The sequence below is a fragment of the Pteronotus mesoamericanus genome, unplaced genomic scaffold (assembly GCF_021234165.1).
Source record: "Pteronotus mesoamericanus isolate MK-2021 breed Mesoamerican mustached bat unplaced genomic scaffold, CSHL_Meso_final scaffold_174, whole genome shotgun sequence".
In the NCBI taxonomy this organism is placed as follows: domain Eukaryota; kingdom Metazoa; phylum Chordata; class Mammalia; order Chiroptera; family Mormoopidae; genus Pteronotus; species Pteronotus mesoamericanus.
In genome coordinates, this window is record NW_026555309.1 from 17,742,389 (window position 1) to 17,754,860 (window position 12,472).

At 44.3% G+C, this 12,472-nt stretch overlaps 1 protein-coding gene across 1 annotated transcript in view; it reads left to right on the top strand.

Annotated features, from left to right (window-relative positions):
- MATN2 (matrilin 2) overlaps positions 1-12,472 on the top strand; it is a 123,516-nt gene that overhangs the window by 59,099 nt on the left and 51,945 nt on the right. Inside the window, exon 5 of the mRNA XM_054590306.1 lies at positions 11,747-11,869. Coding sequence (XP_054446281.1) covers positions 11,747-11,869 — 123 coding nt within the window. The remainder of the gene's footprint in view (positions 1-11,746; positions 11,870-12,472) is intronic.

Below are 12,472 nucleotides of genomic sequence, written 5' to 3' on the forward strand. Positions count from 1 at the left end.
CAGCTGCTGTGCTATGTCATTGCGCGTAATGATTGTGAGAGCGCCCCCTAGGCGACTGCATTGAAATACACCCCCCCATATGCATTATTTTGTATTCATACTCTGCCTATGTGGAGACAGGAGGCTGACACAGCTAATTCATAGGTTCCTCAAGTGGAAGTGGACTTTGGCTGTCAGACTTTTAGCTTCCTCTCCCACGTAACCCAGGAATTGTATTTCCTCCTGGTGACCCAGATGGGCAATGGTGCATATTCACCACCATCTCCCATCAGGGACACCAGGTCATGCAAAGCACCTGCACCCCCTTCCCCCAGAAAGCTTGGATCAGTGGATGAGCTGACATCCTACTCTCCATAATTCCCACCATTGATCAGATTTTTGCCACCTGAAGCCATATCCTAAAAAGTGTATTTCCTTTTCCAAATTAGGAAAGTCCTTTCATTATTGCAGGTGTTATCTCCCCGCACCCTCATTAATTTTCTCCTTTTCAGAGGAAGTGTAAATACATCTTCAGATGACCTGGTGCTGGGTCTCTTCACTGTCCAGTTAACCCTCCTCTGGACACCAGTTGGTCAGTGGCTCAAAATGTGCCCTTCCATTCAAAGACTAGGTCAAGTACATGAAATAATCTTCCTTTCCAAGTTCCATCCATATGATCAGTTTGGAATATGCTGCAGGTCAACACTGCAGATTCTTTGTCCTCCAAAAAGTCTTCCCCCTCCAGCACCATTATATGAGGTATATGCTAAAGTGTCAGCATAGTGCCTAGCCCATAAGGCTCAGGAGTTTATGTCCTTCCCTTTCCCCATAAAAAAGATGGGGTGGGGGAACCCTCATGAAGTCTGCGTTTCTTCACACCTCTATTTCCCCGATCATTCCCTTCCCTTTTAATTCCCACTAACAGAAACGAATTTTATCTTGTATCCTTTTCTTCCTTTATTTTTTTAAATAAGGACTCTTCCTTTCCTTTCCCTCCCTTCTGAACTATTTAATCTATCGGGAAGAATAATAGCAATGCAATATTTAGATAACTTCGTTTGGCAAAAAAATGTAAACTTTCTTGCCCAGCTTTCTCATATTTTTTCTCTCTCAGGAACCATACCAAATATATTTTATTGCTTTCATTCTTCAGTTGTGTTCCTGACACTATTTTCCTAAGCTACATAAATGATTTAATAGCTTTTATATTTGAGTTTAATCAAGGGGCATGATCCAGAAAAACAGTCACATTATGAAAGAGACAAAACTGTAACTAACGTTCCTCATGAATTTAGATGTAGAAATTCTTTAAAATTTAGCAGATAGAGCCCTGGCTGGATGGCTCAGTTGGTTGCTGTATGAACATCGCCCCATACACCAAAAGGTTGTAGGTTCAATTTCCAGCCAGGGCACATACCAAAGTTGCAGGTTCAAACCCAGGTTAGGGTGCATACAGGAAGTAACCAGTAATGTTTCTCACATCATTGTCTCTCTGTTTCTCTCTCTCTCTCTCTCTCTCTCTCTCCCCCTTTCTCTCTTCTAAAAGCAATACATATATCCTCAGGTGTGGAAATTTAGTAAATAGAATATATATATATGTATATGTATATAATATATAATCAAATCCAAAAAATCAATCAATATAATTCACCATATTAACAAAATAAAAAAATGGTCATTTTAATATATGCAGAAAAAGCTTTGGATAATACCCAACATTCATTCATTATAAAAACTCTTAGCAAACTAGGAATAAAGGGGAAATTGCTCAACCTGATAAAAGACATCTACGAAAAAACTTACAGTTAACATCATACTCAGGAGTGAATGACGAAAGGCTTCCCTACTAAGATAAGGAACAAGGCAGTATGTCCACTCTCATTACCTCTGTTCAACATTGTACTGGAAGTTCTAACTGATATAATGAAATAAAAAGACTCCATTTATATAAAATTTTAGAAAATGGCAACTAATCTATGTGACAGAGCAGATTAGTGTTTGCCTGGGGCTGGGGGGATGGGAGGGGCCGGGGGAGGGATTCCCAAGGGGCAGGAGGAAATTTGGAGGGCTTAGGGGTGATGGGTATGTTCATTATCTTGTTTATGTTGATATGTTGATATGTCATATTTATTAACTTGTATACTTTAAATAAGTGCAGTTCATTGTATGTCACTTGTAACTCAACAAAGCGAATATATATGCTAATATCCTATGTATATATGAGTATATTCAGAACAAGGTGTTTTGGGAAGGTAAGCGGGTACTGAGACAAAAGGCTACAAAGGACCAGAGAAAGAGTGATAGAACAGGGAAGGCCTTGTGGAGAAGATTTTACTAGCAAGTCAAAGGAGAGAAGAAGAAAAATGCAGGCTTGACGTCTTTGGGGGATGCGAGCTAGAGCACAGTGTCCGCCTGGGATGGTTCATTTGGGGCATTAATGGGGGATTAGAGAAGGAATGGAAACCCCAACAAATTCAGGAGTGATCTGGCTCTAAACCAAGTTCCAACCGTGAACTTGGTGAGTAGGGGGGATGAACACAGGGTGTCAAGTATAAAACCATGTTTTAGTAAATTGAGTCTGGCAGCAATATGTATATAATGGGATTAGAATAAATTAGAGAGTGGGGGCAGACATACCATCCATCTATCCACCCATCCATCCCTCCATTCTATACTTATTGATTCCCCCTCTATGGGCCAGGGGCTCTGATGGGGTGGTGGGAGAAAACTGAGTGTTTCTCTTACACATTCTGTACCCAGGAAGTACTCAGATCTTGGCTTCCCTTGTGCTCCACACATGGGGAGCCAATGAGGGAAGATGCTATTAGTTTGCAATTCTCATCAGTTCAGTCAATTCAGTGTATGTGTTTCTTGTACCACAGAATTAATTAGGAGACCACAACAATAATCTCTGCTCCAGGCAGTTTATGACAGAAGATGGGGGATAATTTCAGAGAGGAAATCTTATTTTGAGGGAAAACTAGGGGCTGCGAGAAAGAGCCCACACAAGTGGTGGGTGCAGCTGGAGGCGGAGGATTAGAGTTCATGGAAATGCCTGACTGGTGTGCTTGGTGGTGCTAATTGACCCTGCAAATGGATGAAATCTTGGAAGGAGAAAGGGGTGTGGGAGGGTAGGTCTGGGTCTGAACTTTGGGGCAGCCCGCAATGAGAGCGTGGAGCAAGGATAGGCTGTGCAACAGCCTCAGAGTAAACGGCTGAGACCACCCAGAGCAAAGCAGAGACCTGCTGAGTGGAGGGGTTTCTGTCACAGGGCTCCCTCTTAGCTCTGGCTGCTGGGCCCGGGCACTTGGACATCATTACGTGCGGTGTACTCACCCTCTGGCTGTGCCAGGGTGCAGGGTTTAAAGAGGGGAGCCCAGTGGGAAAACTGAGCTGACTCAATGTGAGTGGAGAAATCCCAGTTGTGAAAGAATTGTTACCCAGCAGGGAGAACTGAGTTTGAACCTTGTAGAGCTTCTCCGCTTTCTTATTTTCACAGGCACCTAGACAAGTGGTCCTCAAAGTGGGGGTCCCAGACACCAGCTTCAGCTCTGTGGACTAACCTGTTGAAAATACAAATTCTCAGGCCCTACCCTAGACTTGGGGTGGGACTTAGGAATGTGTGTTTTAACAAGCCTTCTAGGGGATTCTGATGTAAGCTCAAGTTTGGAAACCACTGACCTAAGTGTTTTAAACTAGATCTCTCTCTGGGAGATCCCACATAGTAGAGCGTTTACATCAAGGATGTGATGATGTGGCAGCCCTTTGGAAATTGCAAAGCACCCTGCAAGGGCAGGTCGTTATTCGTTCACATTTGTTATTTTGATCAACCTAATTCGGTCAGATTTATGTTTCAAGGCTTTATTTTGGGGTCCCCCCTTTCTTTTCCATTCTCAAAAGAAAACTAAAATCTTGTTAGCGAGCAGGAGAATTGATTGAAAAGAATTAAACTCTTGGGGGAGAGAAGGATGCAGGCGCTGCTGGAGTTTGCCTAAAGGGAGGATTTGTTTTTTCTCCGACCCTGGATTTGTTTAGTTTCTTCCCGAGTATAAGCACAAGGCTGACTCACATTTACTGCTGAAAGTCTTTACATCCAGCAGCAGCTGTCAAAATAGGATTAGTGCTTTCAGACGTGATAAGAGAAGGGAACCAGCTCCCAAATGCAGACTTGGGTTTTGCCTGCCGTAACTCTGACAGAGCTCTTGAGTGTGAGCAGGGAGAAATCCCATTGTTTCCCACTTGAGTGGAATAACAGCCCTAATAATACATTTCTCTTCTTTCTTGCTGTGATAGATAATTTTTGGTTTTTATACCTCTCAGGCTAAATAACAGCAGGAGCTATTTAAAAAGCAGAGCGTGTCTTTAAAGGTGTTCATTTGGCTTTAACTCAACTGTCACTGGTGTCAACGGCAAGCAATGTGACTTGTCTAAAATTCTGAAAAGTCAGTAAAAGCCTTTTGATTTCGCCCACGATGATGTCAGCCACAGCAACCACAGTCTGTGTCCCGTGCTCCTTGTCCAATGTAACCAGATGAAAGTTTTCCAAGTCCTCTGGGCCAAGGCACTACGCCAGGGTTTTGAGATCACAAATGAAGGAAGGCACTTAAATCTTCGGTGCACGGGAGAGCCTCGGGGTGGGAAAGCTAAGATGGATTTGTGCACAACTTCGGGGCTCTTAGTCATCAAATCCTCACTAATTTATTTCACCCGGGAAGACTGAGCCGATGCAGTGAACATCGCTAAAATTCTCTGGGAACTGAGAGAAACAAGCAACTTTTGCTGACTCTCAGCTCCGTGCTAAGGATTGCTCTCTGGCAAGGCATTGCTTGAGCTTGGTGTGATCTTTTGTTACCAAATTCAAAATTGCCTACTTTGCTGTATCAGGTCAATTCAGAATAAAGCTCACAAACCAAAACTTAGTCAAAAATACATGGCATTATTTAAAGATGTCTGAATCTAAGGTCCATATGCAAGGTTCTCATAGGCACCCAATAAAGTGATACTAATTAGAATTGTGCTGTAAGACCCTGCTTTATCCCAGTCTAGCAAATAAGGAGGCCAACACCTGCTGAGGACCTACCGTCTCTCAGGAGCTTTGTTATCTTGTGTAGCCCTGCAATGAGTTGTGCTCGGCAGTTAATTGTTTAACCTCTATGAAAATTAAATCTGACAGAAATCACCCAGCTGCAGCCAGGTTTGGCTTCGGAGACAATATTCTTTCACTCGATCTGATCACCTCATCCCACCCTGTCTAAAGGAACACAGCTGCCCTTTACCTCCCCCTGCAAGGGTCAAGTCCCTCGATCCTTACTTTTTCATAGTACCTCCTTCAGGTCCATGAATATAATAATCTTGTCAGTGAGATTGTCTTCTGACTATGCTATTTCCTGCTTAATTTTGTTCCATAGCACTTATAACATTAACGTAACATATGGTTTTACCTGTTTATTTTGTTTATGCTTGGCCCCTGTCAGGGTGTGCTGGTAAGTGCTTAACAACTAGATCTCCAGGGAAAGAAGCTCTAGTTTGTAATGTTCACCAATTCTTGTGGTACAAATACTGCCATTGCAGCTGATTCCAAGAAATGCACTTGGCCTCACTGAACACAGAGTTGGGAAGAGCTGTGTACAGTCTGTCCAGGGAGTTGAGGTTGGCTCCCACACACTGCTGGCTCCATGGGGACAGGGATCAATCGATTGATTTTTTAATCTATTTTATTCACTGTTGTTTTTGCAGCACTTTGAACAATTTGACAAATTAATTCAGTTAGCCATTCAAATATATTTTTAAAAACTGACTGTATGCCAGACACCCTGTTAGATATTTGAGCTAAAAGGCTGAGTACAATAAGTACTGACCTCATATGACAGGGGAAAGAGACATTAAATAATCAACTGCAAATTAAGTGTTACATTATAGTTGTGCTAAGGGAAACTATGGGGGGGGGACCTGAACCTCTAACCGGCTGGTGGCTGTCAAGTCAAATCAGCAAATGCCCACTAAGCACCTGCTGTATGAAATGCACGGTATTATACAGCACCCCGGGAGAAAATAACATCACCCTGTTTGTGTCAGAGCTTACAGCCCAGTTAGGATTGTTCAGCGAGGAACACCGGTCAACCCTGTGTTTGTGTAACATGGACGTGGGTTCATTTGTCTATTCACAAGTACTTACTGAACACCTGCAATGTGCCAGGTGCTATGCTAGGTACCAGGGATGCTGCAGACAACAAGGCAGCAGGTCATTAGCCATTGTGATAATACTGCAGCTGGGAGCTTGTTCCCAGATGTCATTGTGCTCTGAACCCTCTTCTGGTATGGGAATAACTCTTGCTGGGGATGAGGAGAGGGAGGAGTTTTGTTCCCATCTCACTCATCTTCCCATGATGCCGTTCCTAATGGAAGAGAGTATTTTTAGGACTCTAGGAACATCCTAGTGTTGGAAGGCAGGGGGCTGGGCCTTTGCCACTATTCATTCAGCAGATGAGCAGTTACAGAGCCCCAACTACGTGCACTAGGACACGGTGCTAGGCTCTGGGAAATCCAAACTGAGGCAGACCAAGATCGCATGCCAGTGAAGCTGACAGATTATGATCAGGTCCTTCCACACCATAGGGAAAATGCAGAACCATATGTATGGTGCTAGGGAGTCCGAGGAAGGAACCCAGCCAAACTGGAGAAGGCTTCCTGGAGGAGGTGACATTTGACAGAAGCTGTGAGCCATGAGTGGGGGTCACCAGGTAAAGAAGATTTGGAAGGGTAGTGGGAACTCTGAATTCCAGTGCTTCTGCCACCCCCACCCCACGGTTTTATCACCCTTCAGTGAAATCCTCCTGGGCTGTGAGAAAAAGAAAAAGAAGTGCTGTTTTTCAAAAGCATAAAGAATTATCCAAAACATCTGTATTTGTTTTAAATGGAAGTGAGCACTGCCAAAAAACAACAGTTGTTTTGTCAGAACCTAGTCTGTATTTATTCCTTTGTCTTTGTTTAATTAAATTTATCCTTCAATGCTTTCCCTTGGGGCGGTACAGATCATTAGTGGCTATAAATCGCCAGCGTTCTAGAAACAGTATGAAGAGACAACAGCCACGAAGCCAACTGGCAAGCTTGCTGTTTGTGGGGCTTTTCTTCGGGAATTCAAGCCGTGATCCTGTTCCGACCACACTTAGCACCCCCACATAGCATCCGAGGGGACCAAGGACAGCAATAATTCTCAGATTTGTTCAAAGGAGGAAACTGAGCTTGGTGGACTCAGTTAATAAAGGGAGGGCTGACTTCTGGGTCTGGGCACCTTTCTCTCGGAGGATTGTGAGGACTTTTTATCCAGTAGGTCCAAGGACGTTCAACCTGGCTGCTCACTGGAGTTGTCTGGGAGCTGCTTGCATCCCCCACCCTCCAACAGTCCGATTTAGGGAAGTAGGGGGCAGGGGTGCTGGGCATCCGAATGTTCAAAGGGGCCCCAGATGGTGCTCAAGGGCAGTGGGGGCTGGGCACTGCTGCTTCTGTAGAGGAGCCTTGCAGTTGTTGGGTGTCCAGCCCTGTTCTGAAAGGGACAAGCATTTCATTGCCTCTTTCTACCTACCCTGTGGGGGGAAGTCTTCTGGAGAAAAGATCATTGCTGCAAGGTCCTGGTTCATTGTTTTTGAAATGCTAAATTCAAAGGAATTCTTTTGTAAGGCACTGAGTTTTTGCATTGTTATGAAAGTTCTTGTTACAAACTCCTGTTAGAAAATTTGAAAACAGATAGTTATAAATAAGAGACTAAAAGTCACCAGTCCTCCCTAAACCACTGCTAGGCAGGTTCCTGCTGGACACAGTGGGGGCTGGGGGGCGGTGTGCGGGCCCTGCAGAAGAGCGGCTCAAGTGGAGAAAGGGGAGGGAGGACCCAGATAGAGAAGCTCCTGTCCCCTGTCTCCAAAGATGGGCTTGGCGTTTGGCGGGGGTAGGTTGGTCCAGAGTGCTGGGGCACCATTTTCCAGCCATCAAGGCTTTGTGCTGGGAAGCTCCCCTCCCCATTAGGGAGCGCAGAGTCTCGCAAGGGAGACACAGTAAAGACATCACTGCACAAAGGCCTAGGTGACTGACATGGTGATGCATGCCCAGAGGGAAAAGCACAGGGGTGCACTGACAGCTGGTAGGTGAAGCCTAAAGCTCTGAAGAACAGTTGAAGGTCCTCATTTCAAGAGGTTAATTTTCCCATCAATTCAAGCAAACCAAAGCTCTTCAGCCTGAAATTTGGAAAACTGCAGCTGTTCCCCAAAAGAGCAACAGTCTCCATTGAACTGTGCTGGAAGTCCTTTTCTTGCCGGTGGAAATCAGGCTGTCCCTCGGGATTGCAAGAGAAGCATTTCATGGACCCAAGCACAGGAGATTGTGGTGTGGCAAGATTTATTTGGGTGGAAACGGAAGCTGCCACCTGCGTTTTCTGTGTCCCATCTCTGTCCACCCTGCCATGGAAAAAGTCCAGCCCTGTCTTCAGCAAGGCCAACACAAAGGCCAGCATCCAGAGTTTCTGTTTCATATTAAAGCCTAGTCCTTTAGGGCCTGTGCGATCTACTGAGGGTTGATTGGCTGCTAGACCCACATAGTCATGTGTGTTCTCTGGCGAGAGAGAGAGAGAGAGAGAGAGAGAGAAAGAGAGAAAGAGAGAGAGAGAACGCACGCATGTGAACAAATAGGCAAGGGTATTACTGGGTGTGTGAGATATCTCTCTCTCTCTCTCTCTCTCTCTCTCTCTCTCTCTCTGTTCCCCTGGGATTAGGACCAGGAACTTTTTTTTTCAAAAATAACAAATCAGCTTCCTAAAGGTTTGTGGGCTTCTGATGGATCCAACCCTTAACCAGTGACCCCTTTCCCAGATTAGACTGACTATCCTCTGTGGTCAGACACATCCTCCTGTGCCATTTTGACTTCTGTGCGTGTATGTGCTTCCCTGGCCCTGCTCCCCCGCCAAAATCCAGTGTTAATCCCCTCTGGTTCGGTGGGGGGGGCGGGGATGCAGAGATCCCCTGGAGTGTGTGAATGCAGCTTCCTGATGAAACAAACAGGCTTATGCTCCCTGGTTGATTATGCTTAACAATGTCCAATTCCCTTTGCTTCCTTTCTTATTAATAATTAGCTATTAATGGTAACACTTTCCATTTCCCAGAGCTGAGAGCAACTGTGATTTTGAGATTTATGCCTCTAAAGCATAACAGGTGAAACCACCTGTCTTCTATGGTAAGGAATTGACCTTGTGTTGTCCACATTGCCTGCTGAATGGAGTTCAGAGCTCTCAGCCTACAATCAGGCCCTCTGCCACCTGGTGTCAATTGTCCTTCTGACCCTCCCTTCTGCTACTGCCCTTGGACTTCCTGGAGTGAAATTCAGCTACCACACCTGTCCTCTCTCCTCCATTTCTGTAGTTACTCACACAGTCCCTCAGTCTGGGGCCACATCCCTCTCTCCATTCTCTCGTGCTTCCGTGCCAGCCGGTTCAGACCCACTTTTGACTGGCAGTAACTCCTCCCCTCTCTGAACTCCTATTATATTGTCAGTGTCTTGCTTATGGATTTCTAGCATATTTTATCTTGTATTTTAGTTACTTAGGGTGCATCTGATAGCCACTCTGGCCTTTCCAGTTCTCAGATGGGCTGGTTTATTCCACCTCAGGACTTTTGTGTTGGCAGCCCTTTCAGTCAGGAACGCTCCTCCTAGAGCTTCATATTACTAACCCTTAAAACACAAGCTGTGTGATTACAGGAAGCCCGTCGTCTCTTTGGTTCACCGCTATATCCCCTGTGCCTGGGACAAAGTACGTGCTTCATTTATTGGATAAATGAAGAATAGCCTGTAATTCCAATTTTCTTTAGGTCTCTGGCCTAGGCTTGTAACTGTAGATTTTGTTATTCTTCAGTTATTCACTATTAATTTTTGCATGAGCTGAAGGGGTTTTTTTTTTTTTTTTTTGTTACTGGTGTTTTCCTTATATCTAAATTCCTTCCTTATATCTAATTTCCTTATATCCCTGGAAGTCTTAGTTGGATTTCCCAATTGGAAATCTAAGATACAAATATCTTAAAGATATCTATAAGAGATAAAGGACTTTGCATCTAAAATTTTTGAGTACTTTATTGATTAGGGAATGAAACTACTTCTTTTAGCATTTTAAAACCAGAATCCTGCCCTGGCTGGTGTGGCTCAATGGACTGATCTCCAGCCTGTGGACCGAAAGTTTGCAGGTTCGCAATCAGGGTACCTGCCTGGGTTGCAGGCCAGGTCCTCAGTTAGGGGCGTGCAAGAAGTAGCCCATCGATGTTTTTCTCACACATCGATGTTTCTCTCCCTCACTTTGTCCTTTTCTTCCCTTCTCTCTAAAAATAAATAAATAAAAAAATCTTTTTTAAAAAACCAAATAACCAGAATCCTTAATTGTGAAATGTTAGACTTAAGTATTTTTAATGTTATGTTATAGATTCTATTTTTTAATTATATAATGAATTTAATAGGTGACAAATTAATCAGCTTTTATCTTTTTGTCAATTTGGTATTTTATATTTATCTAAAAGCATAATAAATTATAAAACTCAAAGACCTGGGAAATTACACTGAAGTATAGCTATTGAATTCAGAGATTAATCAAGCTTTCTAGTTCACAGAGTTTTTAACCATAGCTGACATATTAATGTTAGAAAATTATTTTTAATGTATTCAATCCCTTTAATGCTCTCTGATTTTTCTCCAACTTTAATGGTGAAGTTACTGGAAGAGCTCGTTATGAATCCAAACCATTCTCCTTGCTGTGAAATGTCAGCCTGTTTCTGCAAAGGAGAGACTGAATCAGTGATAGAGTGAAAATGCCTTTAACCTTTTCATCCTCTGATATATTCTTAGTCCCACTACCTTCAGTGCGTTTCTGTAGTTCATTCTTACATTGCATTTGAATAAAAAGCCAGGACTCAGCGCTTCGTAGACATAGGATAAATATTTGACCAAAATAGGACCAACCACAAATAGCCATACATCCAGTTTCTCCTTAGTAATCTTTGTTACCATCCTAACCTCCTCTGGCTTCCCATTTTCCTCATTTGTTCTGGGATGAATGCATAGAGTGCGAAAAGCATTTTCAAAGATCTTTTTGGTAGACACGTGGAATGAGGAGGAGTATGTCCAAAGGGGCTGGTGCAGGCTTGGGAATTAGGGGCTACTCCTAGACCTGCTATGTTTTTGGTGGAGTAGCAGGCCTTTCCTCTGTGCCCCTCTCTGCTTCCTCATCTGCAAAATGTCAAAGCCAGCGCCAGATCGCTTCTGTAAAAATTGCTGAGACTGACTACAAAGCATTTTGGTTCTCGAAGTGTAGGAATGGTATTTGATGCAAACAAGTGCAAATGCCTGTTCATGTAACTCACAGTTCACGCCAAATGTTTTCGGAGCACTTTCACTGACACAGGAAAATAAAAGCTGGTGTGAGTTTTAAATTATTTCATGCATCGAATAGAGGCAAATGGCTTCAACTTTGAAAATATGTATGTGTGTCTGTATGTGAAGTCACCAAACTGTTAACAGCAGTGGCCCCTGGGTGGCAGGATTACTGGCGGGAGGCTTACAGGGAGGTTTTCTTCTGTAGGTTTTTCTGTGTTTCCTAAGTTTTCTACTGTGATCCCATATCAATGCTTAGAATGTTTTCAAAAGCTCTTTCAGCAGAAGCTGTAAGGTTGTTGGCTGCACGGCCCTGTGCTGAGGGTCGCCTCCTTCAGCGCTGCGTTCTAATGGCGTGCTTTTGTCTCAGTCCAGGATCTGTGTGCGGCGGAGGACCACGGCTGTGAGCAGCTCTGTGTGAACGTGCTGGGCTCCTTCGTCTGCCAGTGCTACAGCGGCTACGCCCTAGCGGAGGACGGGAAAAAGTGTGTGGGTGAGTATCGCCCCCAGCGTCGCTTAGGGAGAAATCACTGGGAGGAGGGGGAGGGAGGCCCTGCCCTCCCCCCAGCATATCCAATTGCTCTCCTTTGAGCTTTAACAAAGTGCTCAGTCCTCTGGTCTAGTCGTTCAAACTGGAATTTTAAAGACTTCAATTATGGCTGAGATTAGCATTTTCTCATTCTGGGTCCTCAGCAAAAGGCATATTTATGATAATCTGTGTAAATTTAATTGTCTGTTACTGCGGTCCTTGAAAAGGACTGGGCAGATTTTCAGCAAGTGGAAACGTAAGGGTATGTTCGGGACTTAAATGTAGCTGATGTGTCACATACATAAAGCTCACCTGGTGACAGTGCCTCCAAGACACGGCAGCCTTCCTGCTAAGTATTGGACCTGCCCTTCAGTGACAGGCCAACAGACTGCCAGGTGTAGAAGCCCAGCCACTGTAATAAGACACCATGGCCAGAGAAAATGAAAAGTAGCCTCAAATAGAGGCTCCAGCTATGGGGTGTCAAGGGCAGTGTGTGGAACCTTCAATCAGTTGAGCAGAGTTCCACTTGGGTGACTCCACAACCTGGTGAGAGGTAGGAGGAGGGGG